The following is a 12,925-nucleotide window of genomic DNA, read 5'->3' on the forward strand; positions in this document are numbered from 1 at the left end:
ATGGACTCCCCACCTCATCAGGCTGAAGATCTCCAGGGTGTTCAGTCAAGGGCCTGGGGCTCCAGAGGGAACTCCAGGGCTCCTCTGTTCTGGGCTCGCTCTACTTGCTCCCTGCCCATGCCCTGCTGATGTCACACCAGGATGCCACCAGTCCCCAGGAGCCTGCTGAAGAGCTTCTTTCCACTGCTCTGCTGGCCCTACTGAATCTGAGCCCCCTGGGCAGTTGGAGGGGGAACGGCTAGGTGGGGGTGGGGCAGGCATCCTGCCTGTCTGATTCAGGAAGGACTTGGTTTTGCCTGGTAGTGGGTGCTGGGGAAACAGACCGGGGGAGGTCCTGTCTTCCAGTCTAGGAGTTATGCACAGACAAAACGTAGCAGCCTGTGTTCCAGGGTTCCTAACCATCCCCACTCCCCCACACAGAGGCCCTACACACAGGTGGGCACAGCAAACTGCACTCTGCCCATGCTGGCTCAGCTGGAGGCTGGGGTCCCCGGGTCACCCACACAAGGGCTGAGGATATGACAGGAGAGCAACTTCCAGAACTGGTTTCCATCCCCTCCGCAGGAAGCCTCGCCCCTCTAAAGATATCACCGAGGAGATTGTCCAGATTCGTAGCTGGAATTTGGCCTCTGGTCAGGTTCCATCACATACTTCGATTGGCTGCTATTCCCTCCAGGCCTTTGCCTTCCTGAGATGTTTGCTGAGCTGAGATTTCTGCTCCCTGGCGCCTGAACCTCCCTGTCTAAACCCTGCCCTGACTCACCAGCTGTCAGTATTTCCTGGGTTTCCTCCCTTCAGGTTTTCACCCCTTTGCACTAACCCCACCCTAGGACATTTTTCAGTGGCCTCTGCTTCTGCGTGGAGCTTTCCTTCTCATCTTTCCTCCCAACTATCTTATCTTGTATATCCTCCCTCCTCCACTTTCCTTTTTATGCTCCTCCCGTCCACCCTTTCTCCACTCCAATACTCTACTGATGTTGTACAAGCGATGTGCCATTAACACCGAACTGGAGACTTGGTGCCATCATGCACTCAAATCAGTTTTTCTGGGGTGGCTTGCTTCCAACCATGGGCATACAGCAGTGGGTGGGTGGGGGAATAGAAAAGCCAGCAAAGCTGTATCTGTGACCTTTGATGCTGGAAAAACTCTCCAATATGGAATTCACCATCTGTCTTACTGGGGATTTGGTTCCAAGACAGTGGCATCATTTTCTGCCATTAAAAGCAGCCTGTTTAGCTTTTGTGTTCCTAGTGGGCTTGCCTTCCTTGGGGACCATAGGGAATAGAAGTGATGTGTTTGGTGTGATTGAAGGGCATCATCTGACCTTGTAGATCTTGGAGGTATTTTGCTCACTCCTAGCACTCCTCCTGCATACTCTCACCCTGCCCCCCAAAAGCAGGAGGCTCTGAGATTATGGCTTCTGAGATTATAGCGCTGAAATGGGGGGAAGCCAGTGGAGGAGGGAAAGGTCTGCCTTCCCAACATCCCACCTGTCCTCAGTGAAAGCCAAAAACAATGAGGGAAATGCCAGCCAAGTAAACTTCTCTTTGTGTACATGTTCTCTCTTTTCAAGTTTGCTTCAGTGTGAATGTCCCTCTTTAAGGTAAGGCCTCCAGAATGGGGAGTCTCTCCAGGTAGGTGAGCCCTCAGGCCTGGTGACACGGAGGCCCCTTTCAACCTCATGATCTGTTCCATCCAGCCATCCACACTGCATGGCGGGACCCTCAAGGGAGGCCCTTCCTGCATGCTCCTGCATGACCAGGCTGTGCTGAGAGAAAACTGGGAAGTGGGCCTGAGACCCTCACACCCTCACCAACTCAGCGGCCAGAGGAGGAGCCCTGCTGAACAGGCAACCCTTTCACTAAAGCCAGCCCACCAGCTGAAGACCTCCTGAAAGCGTGAATCTTGAAGACAGAGCCCTAGAAACCGTGAGAGGCTGTCCTCATCTTCCACATGGCAGGCAGGAGTGGGGCCCAGTCAGTCCCCACAGACATATGAGGACAGCCCACTGGCCTATGTCCATGCCAGAGTGACAACCCTAGCCTCCAAGAAGCTGCAGAGTTCCTCCAAGAGCCAGGATGCTGGCCCAGGGCTGAGGGCATGGAAAAAGTCCAGGAACCTGTTTTTGGTAGTTGGCCCAGGTGGTGGCATGGTACAGTGGACAGGGCACTGGCTGTCACCCCAGAGGGACTTGGGTGGGAATAAAATTGCTCTCATAGGATAGCCACATGAACCTAGGAATTCACCTCTAGCCTTCTTGAACCCTGAACTCCTTATCTGTATAATGGGCTTGAGAATACCCGCTCACAGAATTACTACAGGATTAGCTTACAAACCTCAGATGCTTTGCGTACTACAGATTCTCGATAAATTTTAGTTCCTGTCTCTCTCTATTCACTACCCCCAACCCAGCCTGTTATGGCCTTTCTTCCTCTTATCCCAAGATTCCAAGAATCAAGAGTTCAGGATTGCAGGATGTGGTATGATATTAATATTTGAAGGCTGAGATGTGGAATCAGATACAACCAGGTTCCAACTGGGGCTGTCAGATCTTGAGAAAGTCATCTCATTTCTCTGAACTTCTGCTGATCCATGAAACAGGGATGATAAAATCTGCCATACTGGATTGCTGTCAGGAGGGGAAAACCTGGTGATGTGAAGTGATTAGGACAGTCCTTGATATGCAGGGGGTGCTGGGGCTGGTGCTGATGCTGATGGTGGTGGAGACAGTGGGGGGGTCTAAGCTGAGGGAGGCAATTCTGGACCAGATTTCTGATCTAAACTGGTGGAGGAGCCAGGCATTCAGATGAAGGGTAACACCTTGTGTGCAGGGGCGCAGCCATCCATCGCAAGCAGAAAGGCATCTAAAGACTGGCAGAGAACACAGTTTAGACTCTGCCGGAGAGCCTCCTGGGGCTTAATGCTGGCGTAGCCACTGGTCTGAGCTGGGGGAGTTCTCGGAAGGAGGAGCTGCAAGACAGTGATCCACCCTGGACACCAGTATTCAAGCCCTTTGCCCCTTGGAATATCCCAAGGTTCCCCACCTTTTATTCACTGGATTTGCCCATGACCTCTACTGTTCCTGCCATCAGCCAGCCCTTACTGTGCCTTTGCTGAGCACAGCTGTGTGACTTTCAGTGTCCCAGCCCTGAAATGGTAGCAGTCACAGCTTCCCAAGTATTTCTAAGCTAAACAGCCTCACTGGGATGTCTTTGACTCTGCACAGTAAATTTCTCTCAGAGAATTCTGATTGCAGGAGCATCCCTGTGTCCAGGGACTGGAGGGCCCATGTGTGTATCACTCTGGTCCTTCCAGCCCCCCACCCCAGGGAAAGGCATTTCCATAAGCTCTAAAGTTTGTATTTATGACTTGATAGCTGTTATATGGGGATTCATCTTCGTAGATTCACCAAACTAGTGCATATTGAATTTAATCTCCTTCCACCCCATGAGCACTTAAGATAACACATATGCATCCCATCTGGGAGCATGGGACCTAGTAGGCTGCTCCTGACTGAAGTGGGGAAGGGCAGGAGCGTCAGGGAAGGTTCTTGAGAGTTGCTGGATCTTGGCAGAGAAAGCCAGGAAGGGTTAGGAAGAGAGAGCCACCTGGGAGAAAGCATGACAGGGAAAAGAGAAGGGCAGGATTCAGAGTGGCTCTTCTAGCCAGTGTTTCGTGGGTGTGTGCTTTGTGTCCTGTGGGATGCCCTGGGTGCGGGGAATGTAAACATAGAAGAAAAGAACCCCCTAGGAACATGGAACACTTTCATGTCACCGTGTGACGTTAGGAGCCAAGATGGCAGGAGGAGATACTGAACACGGAACCCCTGAGGGCTACGAAAAGTGAAAACAGTGAAAGCGAAGTCGCTCAGTCGTGTCCGACTCTTTGCGACCCCGTGGACTGCAGCCTACCACGCTCCTCCGTCCATGGGATTTTCCAGGCAAGAGTACTGGAGTGGGTTGCCATTGCCTTCTTCAGAGGATCTTCCCAACCCAGGGATCAAACCCGGGTCTCCTGCATTGTAGGCAGATGCTTTACCATTTGAGCCACCACAACAGGATAAAATCCAGGATTTAATTTTGGGATCAGAGTCTTGAGGTTTAGAAGACAGCCTCCTCCCCGATCAGGCCTGTGTGGGTCACGGGAGCCACTTCCCACCCACCATCTTGTAGATGGTCCCGTCCAGGGTGGCACGTAGGTGGATGAACAGTACCCACCTGCCCATCTCTGCAGACAAGGCTTCAGGTCATCCTGCAGCCAGGGGTGGAGGCACAGTGGTCAGAGCCTGGGTAACATGCGTCTAAGTAACAGCAGAACATTAAGCTTTTCTCATGGATGGGCTCTGTCTTCCAGCCCTCAAGCTGGCATTTGCTAAAACATTATCCTAGAGTTCTGGGGCCTAGCAAACACACATTGGGTTTGTAAAGGTTTCTTAAGTTTGCACATCAGCCTCAGTCTCTTTAAAGTGAGAAGGCCTGGATCACTGGCCTGCGTCTTTCCAAGCCTGAGTGTTATTTGGGCTCCTCCTTTCTGGGACCTACTCCACCCCTAAAGAAGTTTCCCTGGAGCACAGAGCTTGGGTGTCAGTGGAGTATTTCAGGTGGGTGAGCCCAGCTAGGCGTGGAGGAGGGGCCAAAATAATGGGGACAGTGAGATATGATCATTGCCTGAAGCAAGGAGATGGACAGATAAGCCTGGAGTGGGGATTGTCAGCTGAGGTGACCTGGAAAATAGACCAGACCTTGACTGGGCACTTCAGCCACTCCTTCCTCCTCCCCATAAGTAGCTGGCACCTCACTATTGCTGGAAACAACAGGATTGGTGGTCCTCCTAGAGAGACATTACAGATTCAGGCTACAGGTACCCAGGTGCCTGGGATGTGGGTGTTCCACCAGATGACTCAGAATACCATCACCCCCAAAGCAGGGGATTCCAGAACTTAGCCCCTGCTGTGTATCACAGGCAGTGAACTAAAGAGAAGTCACTGGACAGGGCTGGGTCCAGGTCCCCACTGTGAGAGTCTGTGAAACCCTGCACAAGACACTGAGTCTCTCTGCTCCTTTCCTTAAAGTGAGGGACTTGCGTGGTCCCTAAGATTTCTCCCAGCCCCAGCTACGCCATGTAAACATGCTCTATGCAGGCAGGGATGTGTGTGGTTTTTAAATTTTATTATAACCGCATTTACAGAGCCTAAAAGTCACCTGTTTATCCATTTTGATGTGTTTTAACAAATGGATGCACCCATGTAACCACTTGTACATGAATGTATGAACATCTCTGTGTCCGAGCAGTTCCCAGATGCCTTCGCCACCAGCAGCCCTTGATCTGCTTTCTGTCTCTGGAGAGGAGATTTCTCTTTTTCCTTGAGTCTCACGTACATGGAGTCATGTTGTATGTACTCTCTTATGTCTGGCTTCTTTCACCCGGCATCAAGTGTGTGAGATTCATATGTTTAACTTTTCATTATGGAGAATTCCAAGCATGCACAAAAGCAGCAAGAAAAGTAGAATCCCTGTGTGCCCATCACCCTACAGAGACGATTAACAAGCTCTGGTTCAGGTGTTAGGGGAGGAATGTGCTTCCGTTTCTTTCACAGCTGTGTTCTTAGCAAAAACTCCTGGCACAGAGTAGGGATTCAGTATGCCTGTGTGGGATGAATGAATGAAGCTCTAGAAGTGTTTCTTCCGGAGAATGTTTCTTTCCCAGTTCCATCTCTAAATTCTCGTCTCACTTTTTATGGCCTAAGATCTGTTCCAGGATGCACCTAGGAATTTGGGGTGATAAGATCCTGCATTAGGAAACCTGAAATTTTTGAATGGTAAGAGAAGGAGGGTGACCTCATCTTGACTTGAGAGGCATCTATTAGAGTGTTTACAGTTGCCATTTTAAAGCCAGTAGGCAGAGCCCTAATACCTTCTCTTTCCCCTGGGCCAAGAGAACTTGATCTCCATCCAGGACATCTTCATAAATATGGGGAGAAAAGATGGGTCAGTGGAGGATCAGGTTTTTTGCCAGGACCTACTGGCAAGTTTCTTCTTTGTGTACCAAAAAGCATCCCTAGAGTAGCTAAACTCAACAGCTGTCAACGATGACACTGCTTTGAAAAGTAAATGATGAATGAAAAAGTGCCCCAGTTAGAGGCAGAGCGGGGCTGGCTTTGCCACTGTGTCTGCCCACTTGCAGTGGGAGCAGCCACGGGTCCTGCTGCTGCACGCCCTGCCTCATGGGGCCAGTTCACTGCAGAGCCTGGCCCGGGGGCTCAGGCTTAGGGCAGGCCATGGCAGGTAGCGTGCTGTCTCCTCCTCAGACTTTTTATTCCTGGATATTGACCTTGTATTTCCTATACATTTTCAGTTCCAGACACCCTGCTGGGTGCCCCTTTACCCGACTTCTGGATCTTCCCCTCAGTGGGTTGTAACATCAATTTAGAAGGTTAAGGCAGAAAACATTTTTAATGAAGACTAGGATCGGGTTGACTAGGGTAGGGTACAGTAGAAAAGGACTAAGTAGCGAGACTAGAACACAGACTGAATCACGCAGAGTGAAGGTAAAGTGTAGCAAGCTGCATCTTTACTTGGGGGTGGTGGAGTGGGGTGATGTTCACTAGGTAACACAGAAAATGTATTTCTATTCTTGGTCATAATGAAGAATTTCAAAGGACTGTGCTCCTCTTCACCCTTCATGTCGAAGAAATGACCCCAAAGGGTCTAGTGGGGATGGCAGCCTCATGCACTATGAGAGACTCAGAGCAGAAGGCAGTTTTTGCTTATTGGTTGGTTTTTAGTGCAGCAACAACACCGGGCTGGGCTCAGAGCCTCAGCCTCTTGCACAAGTGACCACAGTGATGCCTCTCAGTGGGAGGCAGGACGACACACTCCAGGGACACAGCCCGGAGTCAGAACAGGCTGAACCTAACCCGGCTCCCCCACCTTGCACACCTTGGGCAAGCCGTGTGCTGGTCTCCAGTGGCCGTTGCGGCAGTACTGTCTCCCCGTAGGGTAGGTGTGAGGTCAAACAAATCAGACAGGTAAGCTTTGTAATACAGCCTAGAGAAGGCTCCGTTGCTGTGCTTTATTATGTTGTCCACATGGAGGGACTGGGCCATGCCAAGCTCTGTGCTGGTGCTGGAAATGCATGACAGACACCCAAGCCAAATGTCCAGCCTGTGGAAGAGACAATTATCAAATAAGTCATTTCTTAGCCCTGGTAACAAAGAGGGCTGGGAAAGAGGGGCACAGGGAGGTGTCAGGTATGTGAGGGGGACCAGCCTGGGTTGGACACAGTTCCCTAGGAAGGGACATTTCTCTCCCACATTAGCAGCTCATAGACCCTTCTTGTTAGCAGCAGAATGGAGGCCTCCTGGGCTCAGGGATGATTTCAAGCCCTTTTGCAGTATTTGAGAGGGAAACAGACACTCCTGTCCTCTCATGTCTGGCCTTGGAGAGGGGCAGGCTCCCCAGTGTGAGAAGAGCTCGCCCTCTGGGCCATCACCTGGGCACTCAGCAGGGTCCACTGGTCGTGAGCCGGGCACCACTAGTGACGGATGGTGTAGGTGTCCCACCGTGCCCCGAGACCCTGCCTGCCTCGCCAGGGAGCCAAGATTCTTGGGGCACGTGGAGACACCTCTAGGCCACTGAAAACTCCAATCTGAATCTTGTCAAGGGCCAGGGAGCTCTGCACAGACAATGCAGACATGAGCAGTGTATAACCACATGAGCCAAAATGAATCCTGGCTGAAATGTATGCTCCGTATTTTCACTACCAAGTTTTAAAGGCAAATCGTCACAGCCAACAGTGTGCCCACGTGTGGGCCTGGGCAAACCTGTGAGGTTGGAAGGCTCAGGAGGCAGGTGTCAGCACCACCCCAGAATTGCCCAGGAATGTCTCCTTCCCTAAAAGAAATAGAGAAACACTGTGACTGCGGCTCCCCCTGGTCTTGGAACAGCCTGGATACATAGTCTATGTCGGGACTTTTCCCGGCTGTTTTCATAGGGAGCCTTCGCGTGGAGCTCCAAGAGGCCAAAGGCGACACCCTATGTTGGAGCCTCCATGGTACAAGGGCCTAGAGCAAGGAGAGACATTTCCAGTCCTGAAACTGCTTCTCAGGGTTTTCTTCTCTCTGTGGTTCCTCAGAGAGTTATTCCACCGAGAATTTCAGGCCTTGTATGAGGGGAAGCTTTTCAATCTGTGGTTCTTAACTTAGCAGTGAAGTCAGCACCCCTTCCAGAACCTGCTACAATGAACTCCTCCAAGAAAACCCAAATATGCCCATCTACACAACATGCATTACTGTATTTTAGGAGGTCCATGGAAGCCCTGAAGTCCCTTCTCTAGCACAGCACTTGGCAGACTCTGGCCCACTGGCCAAATCCAACCACTGACTCTTTCTGTACAACCCTCAGACTGTGAATGGCTTTTACATTTTTCTTCAGTGGTTGAGGAAGAATGCTGGGTGACACCTGGCCATTATAAGAAGTTCAAATGTCTGTGTCCATAAATAAAGTGTTCCTGGGACGCAGCCACGCCCAGTCCCTACTGACACCTTGTCTAGGGCCACTTCTGAGACACACAGCAGAAGCGGGTGGGTGTGACAGAGGGCCCATGGCCCACACAGCCTAAAATATGCACTAACTGGCCCCTCACAGAAAATGTGCCACTCATACCCTGGGAGTGGGAACCCAGGTCAAGAAGTCTTGCTTGAAATACCTTACTTTTACTTTAAATGATCGAGCCATGGAATTTACAGGTAGAAGCAGCTTTGAAAGTCACTTTAACAAACTCCCCACTTGATCAAGGACCACGTTCCCTGCTTCTGTGGGAGCAAGGGGTACAGGGAGTTGTGTCTTGGGGTCCCCTTTCAAGCTTCTGTAGGTTTCTAAACTGGCCCCTGACTTCCAAATAACCTTCAAGTAGTTGTCCCAAAATTTTGTTTTAAAAGCACCGTAGCAAGTGTTCCAAGTTTGGTAACAACTTCTTTATAACGGGGATAACTGCCCTTCCCTGTAAAGGAGAGCACGGAGGACTGAGTCTATTGTTGTTCAGTTGCCAAGTCATGTCCACGCTTTGTGACCCCGTGGACTGCAGCACGCCAGGCTTCCCTCTCCTTCACTATCTCCCGGAGTCTGCTCAAATTCGAGTCCTTTGTGTTAGTGATGCTATCTAACCCTCTCATCCTCTACCACCTTCTTCTCCTTTTTAACTTCAGTCTTTCCTAGCATCAGGGTCTTTTCCAATGAGTCAACTCTTCACATAAGATGGCCAAAGTATTCGAACTTCAGCATTAGTCTATAAACTGAGTCTATACACCCCTATATACCCCCAGTTTATAGACAAATTGTAGTTGGCTAAACTCCTTTGATCACTGAGGTATTAGCTAGATATGAGGGAGGAAGTTAGTGGTAGCTGATAGGAGTTTCCCATGCAACTCTTCAAATAGAATTTGTAAAAAATGTGGATTTATTTTTTTATAGTCCGGCAAACAATAATGAGAGGGGGAAATGGTTGAATTCCATCGTGCAGTGGATTTGATAGAATTCAACTGTAGTTGGTTGTTCAGAGTGCCTGATGGTCTGAGAGACTTTGTCCATTAAAAAAATAATAATACATTTATATATTTAAAATCGATACTCAGCAAGGACCTACTGTGTAACAGGGAACTCTGCTCAATGTTAGGTGGCAGCCTGAATGGGAGAGGAATTTGGGGGGGCGACTGGATACATGTATAAGAATGGCTGAGTTGCTCTGCTGCTCACTTGAAACTATCACATTATTACTTGACTATACTCCAATATAAAATAAAAAATTTAAATAAATAAAAAAGTAAAAAATGCATTTAAATAATTTAAATTCACTCAGGAGTGAAGCCACTTTCCCTCAGACAAAGTTTAGATGCGGCTGTGGACCAGATTATGGGGGTGGAGGCATTTGACCTGGCACTTGGGTGGCTCCTCACTTCTGTGTGCCAGCCACAGAGGTCAGCATGCTGCCATGACTGTCTCCAGTGGACCAGAGAATGACCAGGGACCAAGTGGCTTCCCACTTTTAAATGCCATGAAGCTAATCATTTGTGCTTAAAAAGCAAATGGGTCTTGATCTTCTCTTCCCCTAAAAGGTGGAAACAACTTTACTAAATAGAGGTCACAAACTGGAGGACTGTTCGACCCATTCAGCCAGGCTACTCTATTTTTTAATTGACTTAGTTGGCAAAAATTAGGAAATCCAGCATTAAAATGTATCTGGGTCATTGGTTGGGAATTCAGAACCTGGAAAGGGAGGGTCTGTGTTCTTGGAGGCAGCATCAGCGGGTGAGGCGTGCGCTGCGCACCTTCCCCTGTCTCTACAGCTCCCTGTGGACACACACCCCTGCTCATTACAGAGAACAGGACAGATGATGTCACCTCCAGCAGTGCTGGAAGTAAACTTCATCCTCTTTCTTCCCTTTTGTTTTTCTTATCTCACTTTATTCCAGAAAGTTTAAAGATAGCCCACCAGGATGTATAAAAGCACATACTGTAAATGGAAATGCAGTGAAAATGAGGAAAAACCAACAAGGGTCGGAAGGCAATAAAAGATTCAGGAAGGTCCTTTTGGGTGGGCCACACTTCCGGCTCTTAGCTTTTGAGAGTAGACTGGTGAGTTCTGGTGTTTGGATTATGTAGGGAATGAATGCACGCTGGTTGCCCTGGTGAAACGATGATTATTCTATGACGTGAGATCAAGGATCAGCCAAAAGATGATGCTGTTTGTTCTCATCATACTGTTGAATCAATATTGACAAAGAAGCATTACTAATAATTTATATTTACTCTCTGCTGGGTACCGTTCTCATCACTTAAATGCATTATTTCACTTATCCTTATAACAAGTATATGAGGACTGCTAATATTCCCATTTCACAGATGAGGAAACGGAGGCACAAGGGAGACTGCATGATTTACCCAAGACCATAAAGTTTAACATGCATGCTAACTCACTAGGTTATTCTGCCTCTCAGAGGGCAATATCTAAAGAGACTAGTTTGGTTTGCCGGTAGACTCTTATGTGTCCCGATTTTATAAAGAGCAATCAATATAAACTAAGTGAGGAATGGCATGGAATTGAGAAGGAATGCTAGTATATTGTGTGACCTTGAGGGGAAGCTGAATCAGAACAGTTAGGCCCCTAAATAGGCTTTCCGACAACAAAGTAGCCTTTTGAAACTAAGACAAAGAGGGAAGAAAGATCCACTGATCTTTACAGAGGGGCTTGGCCAGGATGCACATCAGAATCATTCACAGAGCTTAAAAAAAGAAAAACAAAAAAACCAGGTCTGGGCCCCACCCCTGGACATTCCAGTTTATGAGATAGGGCTTGAAACCCAGGTGTCCATAGAGATGCATGTTTGTTTCTGATGCACCGGCAGGGTGGAGAAAACAAGGACAAATAACAAGGCTGTTATTTTGCCTCTAATTTTTCCCAAAGAGAAATATCTTCATTGTACCAAGATTAGGGCAGAAACCACTGTTAGGTGAGCTGAAACCCATGTGAAGTAGATTAATGAATTATATCTAATGAAGTCAGATGGGAGCTATAACTAACTCACCCAGGCCAGATCCTAGAGCAGTTACACTGAATCTCTGGAATGGGGGTAGCATCACTTTCATTTCAAGTTAGCTGGTAGTTCTGTTATGCAGCTGAGGTTAAAAGCTATCTCAGAGGCCCAGGTGAGTTACCTCTCAGGTTGGAAAAGAATTAACCAGGCCCACGTCAAATCCGTTGGGATTTGACGGAATACAGCAGCGGAAATACAGCATACCAAATGATGGGAGATGGGCAAACAGGCTCCCGGTATTCAAAAAGAGAGGAAATGGCGTTTGGGATACTCTGAGATGGATGTGATTAAAGCAGATTTCTAGAAGGTTTTATGAGAAGATGGTTTGTGGACACTTAGGGGGAAATGATAATTGCTGGGAGCCAGTTAACTTCATTTCCAGACTAATAGATCAGACAAATGCTGCAGGCATTGTCTATCTTTATTCCAGCAAGACAGTTGAAACTCTCTGATATCATCTTCCTGAACCAGATGGAAAAAGTGACCATGGCTGGTTGATTAACAATGAATTTAACAACCATACCCGCAAAGTTTGTTGGTGAGACTGGTTCTGTCAGCTTTATGAGAGGGCTGTTTGTAGAGGGCAGGTCAGAGGGTTCTGAGCCTGAACTTACCTTATGCAATATTTTTATATGCATCTTGATAGAGAGAGGGGAGGCATGGCAGTCAAATTTTAGGATGACAAAAAGCTGAAGGAGGGGACTTCCCTGGCAGTCCAGTGGTTCAGACTTCACCTTCTAGGTGAAGGGGGTAGGGGTTCAATCCCTGGTGGAGGAGCTAAGATCCCACAGGCCTTGCAGCCAAAAAAAAACAAAACATGGAACAGAAACAATATTGCAGCAAATTCAGTAAAGACTTTAAAAATGGTCCCGGTCAAAACAACTTAAAACAAAGCTGAAGGATATGGCAGATGAGTTAGATGACAGAATTAAAATGACATTCATATAGTACTTTCTAAAGTAAACTCTAGTTTACATGAGGTTTACTTTTATGCTGTCATGCAATCAGCAAGCTCGGTAGATTTATTATCCCCAGTTCAGTTCAGTCGCTCAGTCGTGTCCAGCTCTTTGTGACCCCATGATTTGCAGCACGCCAGGTCTCTATCCATCACCAACTCCTGGAGTTCACTCAGACTCACATCCATCGAGTCGGTGATGCCATCCAGCCATCTCATCCTCTGTTGTCCCCTTCTCCTCCTGCCCCCAATCCCTCCCAGCATCAGAGTCTTTTCCAATGAGTCAACTCTTCGCATGAGGTGGCCGAAGTACTGGAGTTTCAGCTTTAGCATCATTCCTTCCAAAGAACACCCAGGGCTGATCTCCTTTAGAATGGAC

The 12,925-nt window shown here is 48.4% G+C and overlaps 1 protein-coding gene across 4 annotated transcripts in view; it reads left to right on the top strand.

The window, feature by feature from the left end:
• The window catches only part of PRKCE (protein kinase C epsilon), a 543,326-nt gene that overhangs the window by 518,753 nt on the left and 11,648 nt on the right, over window positions 1-12,925 (top strand). Inside the window, exon 16 of one of the 4 annotated variants that reach the window (XM_025262285.3) lies at window positions 1,575-1,604. The exons of the other annotated variants lie outside the window; for them this stretch is intronic. Within the exon in view, the coding sequence (XP_025118070.1) occupies window positions 1,575-1,589 (15 nt within the window). The 3' untranslated portion in view covers window positions 1,590-1,604. Of the gene's footprint in view, window positions 1-1,574; window positions 1,605-12,925 lie in introns of those variants that run through there. 4 annotated transcript variants of the gene reach the window in all.

This window comes from Bubalus bubalis, chromosome 12, assembly GCF_019923935.1.
Source record: "Bubalus bubalis isolate 160015118507 breed Murrah chromosome 12, NDDB_SH_1, whole genome shotgun sequence".
Taxonomy (NCBI): Eukaryota; Metazoa; Chordata; class Mammalia; order Artiodactyla; family Bovidae; genus Bubalus; species Bubalus bubalis.